The 13,990-nt window shown below is 38.3% G+C and overlaps 1 protein-coding gene across 1 annotated transcript in view; it reads right to left on the reverse strand.

Annotated features, from left to right (window-relative positions):
• The window catches only part of TENM2 (teneurin transmembrane protein 2), a 1,369,502-nt gene that overhangs the window by 895,827 nt on the left and 459,685 nt on the right, over positions 1-13,990 (reverse strand). Inside the window, exon 4 of the mRNA XM_053719586.1 lies at positions 13,401-13,635. Coding sequence (XP_053575561.1) covers positions 13,401-13,635 — 235 coding nt within the window. The remainder of the gene's footprint in view (positions 1-13,400; positions 13,636-13,990) is intronic.

The raw sequence follows: 13,990 nt of genomic DNA on the forward strand, positions 1-13,990 counted from the left end.
CCCATCCCCACCACTATACAAAAACAAAGGACCACTAACTGCTTAAAAATACATTAAATTGTTAAATTCAATTTTCTAAGGATAAAAAAAAAACATTGAGTTGCAGGGGGCATCTAGAAAATAATGTGGGTAAATTGTAGATGTTAAGCACATATGTAAAGGACCATGGGAAAGGGCTGGAAACCGCCAAACTATTTAGTACCTATTTAATAGAGTACCAGTTAAAGTTCTTGGCTATGAGTGATGTCTGAGTAACTTACCTTGACTGCAGAACCCCTCCACTGATCTTACCAGCTTGCTGAAGTCTTTCTCCCTCACAGAATGCCGATGCAGTAGAAAGCCCAAAGTAAAGATACTCCCTTGACCTGATCTTTAGCTATCAATGTGCTATTTCAAACTTCACAAACTCTCATTTTTCTTTTTCTGACCACCATTTCCTCACTTGCAACATATCATCCCTCCCTACAACTCTCCCTCCTTCTACTACTCACACAAAACTTCACAGAAGCATTATGTCATTAGATCAGCAACAGCTTGCTAATTCCCTCGAACCTCTCCTCTCATCCATCTCTTCCTTTTCCTGCCCTGAACAATCTATCTGCCACTATAATTCCACCCTTACATCCGTCCTTGACAATCGGGCCCCTCTTACCATAACTCGGAAATCATACACTCATCCTCAGCCCTGGCATACTCCTCTGACATAGTACCTACGCAAATGTTCCCATACTGCTGAGCGGCACTGGAGCAAATCTCAGCGTTCAGATGATTTTCTTCATTACAAATTCATCCTGAACTCCTACTATTCTGCCCTTAATCTCTATAAGCAATATTACTTCTCTACTCTTATCTCTACTCTTTCTTCAAACCCAAAACATCTGTTCTCCCCTTTCAATACTCTTCTCCATCCACCCCCACCTCCTAATACAACGTCTCTGTCAGCTCAAGACTTTGCCAGCTACTTCAATAACAAAATCGACTCCATCAGAAACTATATTGGCTCTCAACATAATTTCATTCTCTCCCCACTTAAATGCTCGCAATTAACCACAACCCACAAAGCCATAAACTTAGCTCTTTCTCCCCTGTTACTGAGGAAGAAGTTTCTGCACTTATACTGTGCTCTCACCTCACTACCTGTCCCCTTGATCCTATGCCCTCACAGCTACTCCCCTCCCTCTCTACTACCCTTACCCCTATACTCACACACATTGTTAAACTCTCCCTTAGCACTGGTATATTTCCCTCATCTCTGAAACATGCACTGGTCACACTTATCCTCAAAAAACCTTCTCTTGATTCAACCTCCCCATCCAACTACCGCCCTATTTCCCTCCTCCCTCTTGCCTCAAAGTTTCTCGAAAAGCTAGTATATGCACGCCTATCCCCTTTTCTTACATTAAACTCCCTCCTTGACCCACTGCGATCTGGATTTCATTCCCATCACTCCACAGAGACTGCAATCGTTAAGGTTACCAATGACCTACTTACAACAAAATCCAAAGGCCACTTCTCTCTGCTTATCCTCCTTGATCTGTCCGCAGCCTTTGATATTATTGACCACCCTCTTTTGCTCCAAACCCTCCAATCCTTTGGCATTTGTTACACAGCCTTCTTGTGGTTCTCTTCCTACCTGTCAAACCGTACCTTTAGTGTAGCCTTCTCTGAGGCCTCCTCTGCCCCGTCACCACTTTCTGTTTGGGTACAGCATGGTTCTGTCCTCTGTCTCCTTCTCTTCTCAATCTACACATCGTCATTAGGTTCCCTAATAAAGTCCCACAGGTTCAAATATCATTTGTATGCCGATGACACACAAATCTACTTCTCTGCACCAGAGCTATCTCCTTCCCTGCTAACCATGTCACTAACTGTCTTTCTCACATCCCTTCCTGGATGTCCTCTCACTACCTCAAGCTAAATCTCTCCAAAACTGAGCTTCTTATTGTCCCCCCTTCTTCCAAAATCTCCATCCCCAATCTCTCTATAACTGTCAACAACACCATTATTACCCCTACCCCGCATGCCCGATGTCTTGGGGTCACATTTGACTCAGATCTTTCTTTTCACATTCAGTCCTTGGCTAAATCCTGCCGTTTCCACCTTAAAAACATCTCTAAAATTAGACATTTCCTTACACAAGACACAACTAAGATTTTAATTCCCTCTCTCATCCTTTCCCACATCGATTACTGCAACTCTGTCCTCTATGGTCTCCCCAGCTGCCACCTAGCTCCTTTACAATCCATAATGAATGCCTCTGACAGGCTCATCTTCCTTACATGTCGCTCCTCATCTGCTGCACCTCTCTGCCAATCCCTTCACTGGCTTCCTCTTGCCTCTAGGATTAAACACAAAATGCTCACCCTGACATACAAAACCCTCAACTGCACTGCTCCCCCATATATCTCAGACCTTGTCTCCAGATACTCTCCCTCCCCTTCGCTCTGCTCATGACCTCCTCCTCTCCTCCTCTCTTATTACCTCCTCACACTCCCATTTACAGGACTTTTCCAAACTGGCTCCCATCATGTGGACCTTTCTGCCTCGCTCCACAAGACTCTCCCCTAGTTTTGAAAGCTTCAGGCGCTCCCTAAAGACTGTTCAGAGATGCATACAACCTACACTAACCTTTCTTTATACCAGTTCCTCTTCTCCATTGCTATCCCCTTGACCCCCTTAGCATGTAAGCCTAAGAGTCCAGCTGTTTGTAGATCACTTTCTTAAGAGCTGACTAAAACAGTGCGACTCTTGACAGGGCCCTCTACCCGTTTGATCCCTATAAATGTTTTGTTGTACTCTACTTATGTTTATAGTGCTGCAGAATCTTTTGGCGCTCTACAAATAACCAATAATAATAATAATAATAAGAAGAAGATACTGGAGATGATATTTGCAGATATACCAGTAGCCCCTTTGGTGGAGGCTAAGGGGCGTAGTCCCTGTAATGTCAAAGGACAATTTTGTCTGAGAGATTTACCTGTGAGGATACTGACATTGACATAAAAGAGGTATTCCTTTCCTCTGTTATATTCATGCCTTATGAATCTTCTTTGAGTGAAACTGGAAAAGGGGTACATGGTCTCAAGTCAGGTCTGAGCTCCCAATAACAAATAGAACATAACAAAATCTTGATTGCAGAGCACCTCTCTAAACCTCTCACCTCAGAGGCCAAGAACTAACTGGGGATGGAGTAGAGGTGGGGGGATTAAAAGTTATTGTGAAAGTTCTTGACCTCCACCTGGTGGTGGGAAGTATATCACATTTTATGGACACCTATGGACTCTCCCCGTATCTTATGAAAGAATAATGAATCACATAGTAAGCTTCTCATTCATAAAGCACTACTGCTCTGTTGTTGAAAAAGGTCACTGAACCAATCAGGAGTGGTATATGTTTTCACCTACCAATCATTGGCTGTGTTCAGCTCGGGATCCTTCGTAAGTAATAGTGCAATGGTACAATACTCTAGCACATTAAAACATTTCATTATTGTTCAGATACAGCATATATGTTTAAGCAGTTTTCCATTTTACTTTTTTTATCAATCATGCTTCATTCTCTTGGTACCCTTTATTGAAGAAGCATCAATGCACTACTGGGAGCTAGCTGAACACATTGGTAAGCCAATGACAAGAGCTAGCCCCCAGCTCTTGAGCCTATCAAAGGTATTATTATCAACAAAGGATACCAAGAGAACTAAGCAAATCAGATAATAGAAGTAAATTGGAATAATTGTTTACATTTTTATGCTCTATCTGAATCATGAAAGAAAAATGTTGGGTTTTCATGTTCCTTTAAGGAGAAATCGTGCATTAAATACTTATCGTTATTACTAAATCAATAAACCGTCACATATTTTTTTATTTACTTAAGTAAAGGTCTGCGAATTTAAACTAATGAAAAGTCTGTGAAATACCCTTTTCTTATAGTTGTTTCTATGTCTAACCAGAAGAAGTAACAACAAAAAGGTCTCCGACTTACGTGCAGTATATTTACTTGGCACTTCTGTTAGAATGGAATGAGGCTTATGTTTAAAAAAACAAAACCACAATGCACGACAATAAGTACCATGAACAATAATACGAAACAAAAAGCAAAAAAAATCAATGCTTCAGAAAATCTTTCTTAGAAAACTTAAGGCTATGTGTTTTGGGGGTTTTTTTAGAAATAAAAAAGCTTTTGAATCTGTCAGTCTGCTGTCATTTGACAACACAATCAGAGTTATGTAGCACTTTTTATATTAGACACATTGAGGTCAAAACAGGTTGATGTACAATGAAATCTTTTGGGTTCTCTCTTAAAGTTCAAGGTCACAGACAATATAATTGCTATGAAAAGGTGGTATGGGATATTTTTGACAGAAATATCTTACTCTCAATGTACAAGTTACATCAATAATGTTTTAAAGCAATAGAAATATACAGTGAAGATCTAAAAATATATATAATTCCGAGGGATATATATGTAGGTCATATATTTTAATACTATGGCCTAGATTTAGAGTTGGGCGGTAGCCATCAAAACCAGCGTTAGAGACTCCTAACGCTGGTTTTTACCGCCCTCTGGTATTTGGAGACAGTCATTAAAGGGTCTAACGCTCACTTTCCAGCCGCGACTTTTCCATACCGCATATCCCCTTACGTCAATTGCGTATCCTATCTTTTCAATGGGATCTTTCTAACGCCGGTATTTAGAGTCGTGGCTGAAGTGAGCGTTATAAATCTAACGACAAAACTCCAGCCGCAGAAAAAAGTCAGTAGTTAAGAGCTTTCTGGTCTAACGCCGGTTTATAAAGCTCTTAACTACTGTGCTCTAAAGTACACTAACACCCATAAACTACCTATGTACCCCTAAATCGAGGTCCCCCCACATCGCCGCCACACTATTAAAAATTTTTAACCCCTAATCTGCCAACCGCACGCCGCTGCCACCTACGTTATCCCTATGAACCCCTAATCTGCTGCCCCTAACACCGCCGACCCCTATATTATATTTATTAATCCCTAATCTGCCCCCCTCACAGTCGCCTCCACCTGCCTACACTTATTAACCCCTAATCTGCCGAGCGGACCGCACCGCTACTATAATAAAGTTATTAACCCCTAATCCGCCTCACTCCCACCTCAATAACCCTATAATAAATAGTATTAACCCCTAATCTGCCCTCCCTAACATCGCCGACACCTAACTTCAAGTATTAACCCCTAATCTGCCAATCGGAGCTCACCGCTACTCTAATAAATTTTTTAACCCCTAAAGCTAATTCTAACCCTAACCCTAACCCCCCCCCTAAGTATATAATATAATAATTTAAATCTAACAAAATAAATTAACTCTTATTAAATAAATTATTCCTATTTAAAGCTAAATACTTACCTGTAAAATAAACCCTAATATAGCTACAATATAAATTATAATTATATTGTAGCTATTTTAGGATTAATATTTATTTTACAGGCAACTTTGTATTTATTTTAACCAGGTACAATAGCTATTAAATAGTTAATAACTATTTAATAGTTACCTAGTTAAAATAATTACAAAATTACCTGTAAAATAAATCCTAACCTAAGTTACAATTAAACCTAACACTACACTATCAATAAATAAATTAAATAAAATACCTACAATTATCTACAATTAAACCTAACACTACACTATCAATAAATTAATTAAATAAAATACCTACAAATAAATACAATTAAATAAACTAACTAAAGTACAACAAATAAAAAGAACTACTTTACAAAAAATAAAAAAATATTTGCAAACATTACAAAAATATTACAACAATTTTAAACTAATTACACCTACTCTAAGCCCTCTAATAAAATAACAAAGCCCCCCAAAATAAAAAAATTCCCTACCCTATTCTAAATTAAAAAAGTTCAAAGCTCTTTTACCTTACCAGCCCTGAAAAGGGCCCTTTGCGGGGCATGCCCCAAATAAGGCCTCGCTTCCATTGAGTCGTAATTCAGTTTGCGTGCACTCGCAAACCGATAAATATACTGTCGAAAGCAATAGCGTTTAACGACTGTTTCCAATGGCGCGTTATACCTCAATATCGGCTGCCGGACTTCGGCTGCCGAAAAGATTTTCGCGTCCCATAGAAAGTAATAGAAGCCGTTAATCGATAAATTATACCAGGTTTCCATTGAAAGCGCTAACCGTTAATACACTGTCGGAGGCTGTCGATACATTGAGAAATATTACCCCCAGCTCAACTAGGTGTAAAAGAGGAAAATTGTGCTTTTTGAGAGCTATTTTCTATTGAAATGATAAAACTTGCATATAATGCAAGTGTTTTAATGTAGAAATAAATTGTTATAAGTAATATTTATTGTTGTCTCATGTATAGAAATAGTTGAACTTATATTCTAATAGAAATATCAGTATATATTTAAATACAATAATATATGCAAGAACATATCTACAGAATGCAAACTAGACCTATGCCTAGGGCAGCAATAAATATTACTTATATTTATGAAGTGTTAAATATAATTATATTAGAAAATAGTATTTGATTATTAAAAATATGGATAAGAGTTTTTTTATTTTTCTTGAGAGGCGATCACAGGTAAGAAGCACGGACGTTAAACGTAAATTCTATAGCGTAAGGTCGGGTTACCTTAGCAACTAATTGATTTTCAAGAAATCCGACGTCAGATGGAAGCGTTAACACAACGTTAACTTACAGCTACACGAAAAGAGCGACTGCGCGCAACACGCTAATCTTTTCAATGGAAACCTGGTACTAAAATGCAGCCGTAAATTACTTTTAGCTGTCGGCCGCTTCGGTAGCTTACGGCTCCATTTTTAACGACTCAATGGAAGCGAGGCCAAATTCGGCTCTTTTGCCTGTAAAAAAAAACATACAATACCCCCCCCCAACATTACAACCCACCACCCACATACCCCTAATTTAACCCAAACCACCCTTAAATAAACCTAACACTAAGCCCCTGAAGATCTTCCTACCTTGTCTTCACCTCACTGGGTTCACCGATCGGTCCAGAAGAGGGTCCGAAGTCTTGATCCAAGCGGCGGCTGAAGAACTCCATCATCAGGCTGAAGTCGGAAGTCCATCATCGGGATGAAGTCTTCTATCAAGCCGCATCTTCAATCTTCTTTCTTCCGGAGCGGAGCCATCTTCTTCCAAGCCGACGTGGAACATCATCTTCAACCGACGCCTACTCGATGAATGACGGTTCCTTTAAATGACGTCATCCAAGATGGCGTCCCTCGAATTCCGATTGGCTGATAGGATTCTATCAGCCAATCGGAATTAAGGTAGGAATATTCTGATTGGCTGATGGAATCAGCCAATCAGATTCAAGTTCAATCTGATTGGCTGATCCAATCAGCCAATCAGATTGAGCTCGCATTCTATTGGCTGATCGGAACAGCCAATAGAAAGCAAGCTCAATCTGATTGGCTGATCCAATCAGCCAATCGGATTGAACTTGAATCTGATTGGCTGATTCCATCAGCCAATCAGAATATTCCTACCTTAATTCCGATTAGCTGATAGAATCCTATCAGCCAATCGGAATTTGAGGGACGCCATCTTGGATGACGTCATTTAAAGGAACCGTCATTCGTCGAGTAGGCGTCGGTTGAAGAGGATGTTCCTCGTTGGCTTGGAAGAAGATGGCTCCGCTCCGCTCCGGAAGAAAGAAGATTGAAGATGCGGCTTGATAGAAGACTTCATCCTGATGATGGACTTCCGACTTCAGCCCGATGATGGAGTTCTTCAGCCGCCGCTTGGATCAAGACTTCGGACCCTCTTCTGGACCGATCGGTGAACCTGGTGAGGTGAAGACAAGGTAGGAAGATCTTCAGGGGCTTAGTGTTAGGTTTATTTAAGGGGGGTTTGGGTTAGATTAGGGGTATGTGGGTTGTAATGTTGGGGGGGGGGTATTGTATGTTTTTTTAACAGGCCAAAGAGCTGAATTATTTGGGGCATGCCCCGCAAAGGGCCCTTTTCAGGGCTGGTAAGGTAAAAGAGCTTTGAACTTTTTTTATTTTAGAATAGGGTAGGGCATTTTTTTATTTTGGTGGGCTTTGTTATTTTATTAGGGGGCTTAGAGTAGGTGTAATTACTTTAAAAATGTTGTAATATTTTTCTAATGTTTGTAAATATTTTTTTATTTTTTGTAACTTAGTTCTTTTTTATTTTTTGTACTTTAGTTAGTTTATTTAATTGTATTTATTTGTAGGTATTGTATTTAATGTATTTATTGATAGTGTAGTGTTAGGTTTAATTGTAGATAATTGGAGGTAGTTTATTTAATTAATTTATTGATAGTGTAGTGATAGGTTTAATTGTAACTTAGGTTAGGATTTATTTTACAGGTAATTTTGTAATTATTTTATCTAGGTAACTATTAAATAGTTATTAACTATTTAATAGCTATTGTACCTGGTTAAAATAAATACAAAGTTGCCTGTAAAATAAATATAAACCTTAAAATAGCTACAATATAATTATAATTTATATTGTAGCTATATTAGGGTTTATTTTACAGGTAAGTATTTAGCTTTAAATAGGAATAGTTTATTTAATAAGAGTTAATTTATTTTGTTAGATAAAAATTATATTTAACTTAGGGGGGTGTTAGTGTTAGGGTTAGGCTTTAGGGGTTAATCCATTTATTACAGTAGCGGCGAGATTCGGTCGGCAGATTAGGGGTTAATAATTGAAGTTAGGTGTCGGCGATGTTAGGGAGGGCAGATTAGGGGTTAATACTATTTATAATAGGGTTTTTGAGGCGGGAGTGAGGCGGATTAGGGGTTAATAACTTTATTATAGTAGCGGTGCGGTCCGCTCGGCAGATTAGGGGTTAATAAGTGTAGGCAGGTGGAGGCGACATTGTGGGGGGCAGATTAGGGGTTAATAAATATAATATAGGGGTCGGCGGTGTTAAGGGCAGCAGATTAGGGGTACACAGGGATAATGTAGGTAGCGGCGGTTTACGGAGCGGCAGATTAGGGGTTAAAAAAAATATGCAGGTGTCAGCGATAGCGGGGGCGGCAGATTTGGCGGTTAATAATTGTAAGGTTAGGGGTGTTTAGACTCGGGGTTCATGTTAGGGTGTTAGGTGCAGACTTAGGAAGTGTTTCCCCATAGAAAACAATGGGGCTGCGTTAGGAGCTGAACGCTGCTTTTTTGCAGGTGTTAGGTTTTTTTTCAGCTCAAATGGCCCCATTGTTTTCTATGGGGATATCGTGCACGAGCACGTTTTTGAAGCTGGCCGCGTCCGTAAGCACCGCTGGTATCTAGAGTTGCAGTGGCGTTAAATTATGCTCTACGCTCCCTTTTTGGAGCCTAACGCACTGAAAACCCAGCCATTCTGTGAACTCTAAATACCAGCGGTATTTAAAAGGTGAGGGGGAAAAAACCACGCGTAGCTAACGCACCCCATTTGGCCGCCAAACTCTAAATCTAGCCATATGTGTTTATAAGTCTAATGTTGTTCAAATGATTCCGTTAATAACATATACTGTATTGAAATGCAAAATATCATCATCAATTTTCTTACTTTGCTTTTGCTGCTCAAATCAGGAGATATTGCTTTATCTACAAATTACAAAAAATAAAGGCGCAAAAATATTTAATTTGTAGAATGATAGTGCTTTAAAATTACCTTTACATAATTCTTTTTTAATTATTATAAAATTATGTAACTCCTTAAAGTTTTTTTCCCCCTTTCTGGAAGGGCCTGTAAGAACAGTCATCAGATCTGAGGAGCCAGATTTAAAAAGCAGCGGACGCTGCTGAATACGCCCGCAGTTTCCTGCTCGTCGGAAACTGAAGTTAAGGAGCAGCAGTCATAAGTCCACTGCTCCTTAACTTCTCCACCACCTTTTAAGGTGGGCGAATGCAATCATCCCGATACAATATGATCAGGATGATTGATACCCCCGCTAGCGGCCGATTGTTCACGTATGTGCAGGGGGCAGCATTGCACATGCATTTCACTAGAAATGCTTGTGCAATGTTATATCCCGGCTGCGTATGCTGTCGTCATTTAGCGATGCCGGGCGGACATGATTCCTTACAGCAAATGATGTCCGCCCGGCACTTGATGAATTGGCCCGAGATCTCATTTGGGTGCACAGTTGACATAATAGGGAAGAGAGTCCATGTGTATGACCTGAGGAATTACTTGAGTATGAAGCTGGCAAACAGAGGACTGCATGACATGGATCTGATCTGAAGTCTCACTTGGGCATACAGCTAGGATCAATTTAGGTATCAATAAATATTGTTGCATGTATTGATATTAACTACCACAAGCTATTACATGCCGGATCATATGCACCAGGGCCAATTCTTCATTAGTTCTCCCAGTTAAAGGGATATGAAACCAACATTTTTTTCTTTCATGATTCAGATAGCGCATGAAATTTTAAGCAACTTTCTAATTTACTCCTATTATGAATTTTTCTTCATTCTCTTGGTATCTTTACTTGAAAATCATGAATGTTAGCTTAGGAGACGGACCATTTTTGGTTCAGAGCCTGGGTAGTGCTGGCTGACTGGTGGCTAAGTGTAGCCACCAATCAGCAACTGCTACCCAGGGTTCTGAACCAAAAAAAATTCTGCTTTTTCAAATAAAGATACAAAGAGAAAAAAGAGAAATTCATAATAGCAGTAAATCACTTAAAATCACTTGCTCTATCTGAATCGTGAAAGAAAAAAATGCGTGTTTCATATATTTTAAATGAAACTCAGGAAACAAAGTAGTGTACGTATAACTGAAATATAAATCACTCCAGTAGAGGGATACATTTCCATTTTTCAATACCCTCAAAGAAATCAGGATTTAGCGAATTCAATGCTTACATAGAAATACATAATAAAATGCTCTAATTAACTGTAGTATTTTATTATTGCCCAAATATCCCTTAGCAACTAGATTATAAGTTTAGCGCTCTAGAGGGTGCGAAACGAACGCAACAAAAGTTGCGTTATTTCACCCTTCATAGCGCAGCCAATACGAGTTTTTGAAAAGCTTCCTTGTGCATGTAATATGGTTGTGATGAGCTCCATACCGCACAAAATCCAAGCGCTGCTTTGACATGCTCATGCACGCTTTCTCCATAGACATCAATAAGGAGAAAGTGTTAGAATAAAAACTAACACCTGCGATCGCGGAATGAAAAGCTACGTAACGCAACCCCATTGATGTCTATGGCGGGAAAATTTTTTACATTTAAACCTAACACCCTAACATAAATCCCAAGTCTAAACACCCCTAATCTGCTGCCCTCGACATCGCCAACACCTACAAAAATTTATTAACTCCTAATCCCCAACATAGCTGCCACCAAAATAAATCTATTAACCGCTAATCTGCTGCTCCCGATATCGCCGCCACTATAATAAAATTATTAACCCCTTTTCCCCTGCACCCCAACATCGCCCACACTATTATAAAGATATTAACCCCTATTCCACCACTACCCAACATCGCAGCAACTAAATAAAGTTATTAACCCCTAAACCTCTGGCCTCCCACATCACTACCACTAAATAAACCTATTAAACCCTAAACCGACAGCCCCCACATCTCAAAAAACTTAAACTATTAACCCCTAGGTTTTTTTTTTATTTTGGGGGCTTTTTTATTTTTATAGGGCTATTAGATTAGGTGTAATTGTTTTTATTTTGGATAATTTTGTTTGTTATTTTTTGTAATTTAGAATTTTTTTTATTTTTGGTAATTTAGTATTTTTTTAATTTATTTAATTAATAGTTATTTTAATTTTAGTATATTAGTAATGTTAGTATAATTTATAGTTTAAACTTAAAGTGACAGTCAAGTCCAAAAAAACTTTCATGTTTCAAATAGGGCATGTCATTTTAAACAACTTTCCAATTTCCTTTTATCACCAATTTTGCTTTCTTCTCTTGGTATTCTTAGTTGAAAGCTAAAACTAGGAGGTTCATATGCTAATTTCTTAAACCTTGAAGGCCGCCTCTAATCTAAATACATTTTGATAGTTTTTCACCACTAGGGGGCATTAGTTCATGTGTTTTATATAGATAACATTGAGATTAGTTGGGAGCACAATGTCCCTTTAACTGTATTGTTATTTTAGAAATATTATATATTTATTAAAAATATTCAAGTAAAAGATATTAATGTTTTAATGGTAGATTTTACCCAACATATCCGCCTACATTATGCATGAAGAGTTTCCCCTGGCTCACATATAACAATTATGTTTTTTACTAGATCCATTTTTTGATAATACATGTGCATTATAAAATTGCTACTCATGAAAAGTTAAATACACATTAGTGCAGTTTAGTTATGACTAGAATGTCCCTTTAAAGGTAGTGGCTATCTCAGGTAGCAAATGTATGTTTTCAATAGGTTATCTAATTAAATGGACACTAAATGTAGAATTAAAGGGACAGTCAAGTCCAAAACAGATTTCATAATTCAGATAGGGCATGTAATTTTAAGCAACTTTCCAATTTACTTTTATCACCAATTTTGCTTTGTTCTCTTGGTATTCTTAGTTGAAAGCTAAACCTAGGAGGCTCATATGCTAATTTCTTAGACCTTGAAGGCCGCCTCTAATCTAAATAAATTTTGATAGTTTTTCACCACTAGAAGGCATTAGTTTGCGTGTTTCATATAGATAACATTGAGCTCATGCACGTGAATTTACCATGAAGACAGCTCTGATTGGCTAAAATGCAAGTCTGTCAAAAGAACTGAAATAAGGGGGCAGTCTGCTGAGGCTTAGATACAAGGTAAAACGTTTAATTATAACTGTGTTGGTTATGCAAAACTGGGGAATTGGTAATTAAGGCATTATCTATCTTTTAAAACAACAAAAATTCTGGTGTTGACTTTCCCTTTAAGATTTTTTATTTCACAGGTAAGTTTTTATTTATTTTAAGATAGGAATATTGTAATTTTAATTTAAAGTTAGGGGGTTGTTAAGTTTAGGGTTTAATAGTTTTATTTAGTTTTTTGCGATGTGGGGGGCTGTCGGTTTGGCGGGTAATAGGTTTATTTAGTATTTAGTAAACATTGTTATTTTACCTGCTCTCACCTAAGGTAATCCTAAAAACGTTGCATGTCGGGGAGACCCATGGACAGATTTTAAAACCAGTGGGGTAGACACTTGCTTACCAAAGGATAGTCATGCAATATTAAAATTATTTAAAGAATTAGAACATTTCATTTTTGCAATACCACATTTCTTTGAAGGTTGATCAAAACAACTAAACTCATACATGTTCAAGTTTGGGACTTCTGATTTCTTGTTTTGTTTTTTGTTTTGTAGAGATAAACTGTAGCAGAATGTGCCACACTTTACCCAAAACCCACCAACTTTCACAATTAAACAGGATTGCCATCATGACAGTGTACCTGGTCTCCAGTGGCACATTGCTGTTTAGGACCCAGCTGTCCTGTAGTTGAACCGATTCTGGAGTAGTTGCTAAATCATTGGGAGCTGGAGCTGGTGCGTGAATCTGATTTCTTCGGTTGGTCAATGAATTCTTATTGAGAGAGTTGGCTGAAGAGTGATGATGTGATAGGGTATGGTTGTGAGGAGGGGGTAGCGGAGGCCGAAGTGTTGACTGACTGTGGTGATTTGTTGGACCTGGTAAAAAACAGAAGGAAGTTATTGATATTTCAGAAAAAACGGTGAGTGTTTTAATCTGGTTAGATACTAAGGGGCTGATTATCTAAAGCTCTCTGGGCTGGTGATATTCTATAAGAATACTCCCCAGTCCTCCTATTTCCTTGGTGGAATAATCTAGCCACTTTTTACCCTGAAAACAGGGTGTCTTGTTAAGGAGCGTATACTGCATTTTCATAGGGGAAGGCAATGTATACATATCAAAAGTGCACAATAAAACTTGTATTTTAAAAATAATACAAAATTAATAATTGAACCACTCACATAAGAATAAGCAGTAAAATATTGTATTGTTAAGGTGCATCAAAAAATCGTA

This window comes from Bombina bombina, chromosome 6 (genome assembly GCF_027579735.1).
Source record: "Bombina bombina isolate aBomBom1 chromosome 6, aBomBom1.pri, whole genome shotgun sequence".
Taxonomy (NCBI): domain Eukaryota; kingdom Metazoa; phylum Chordata; class Amphibia; order Anura; family Bombinatoridae; genus Bombina; species Bombina bombina.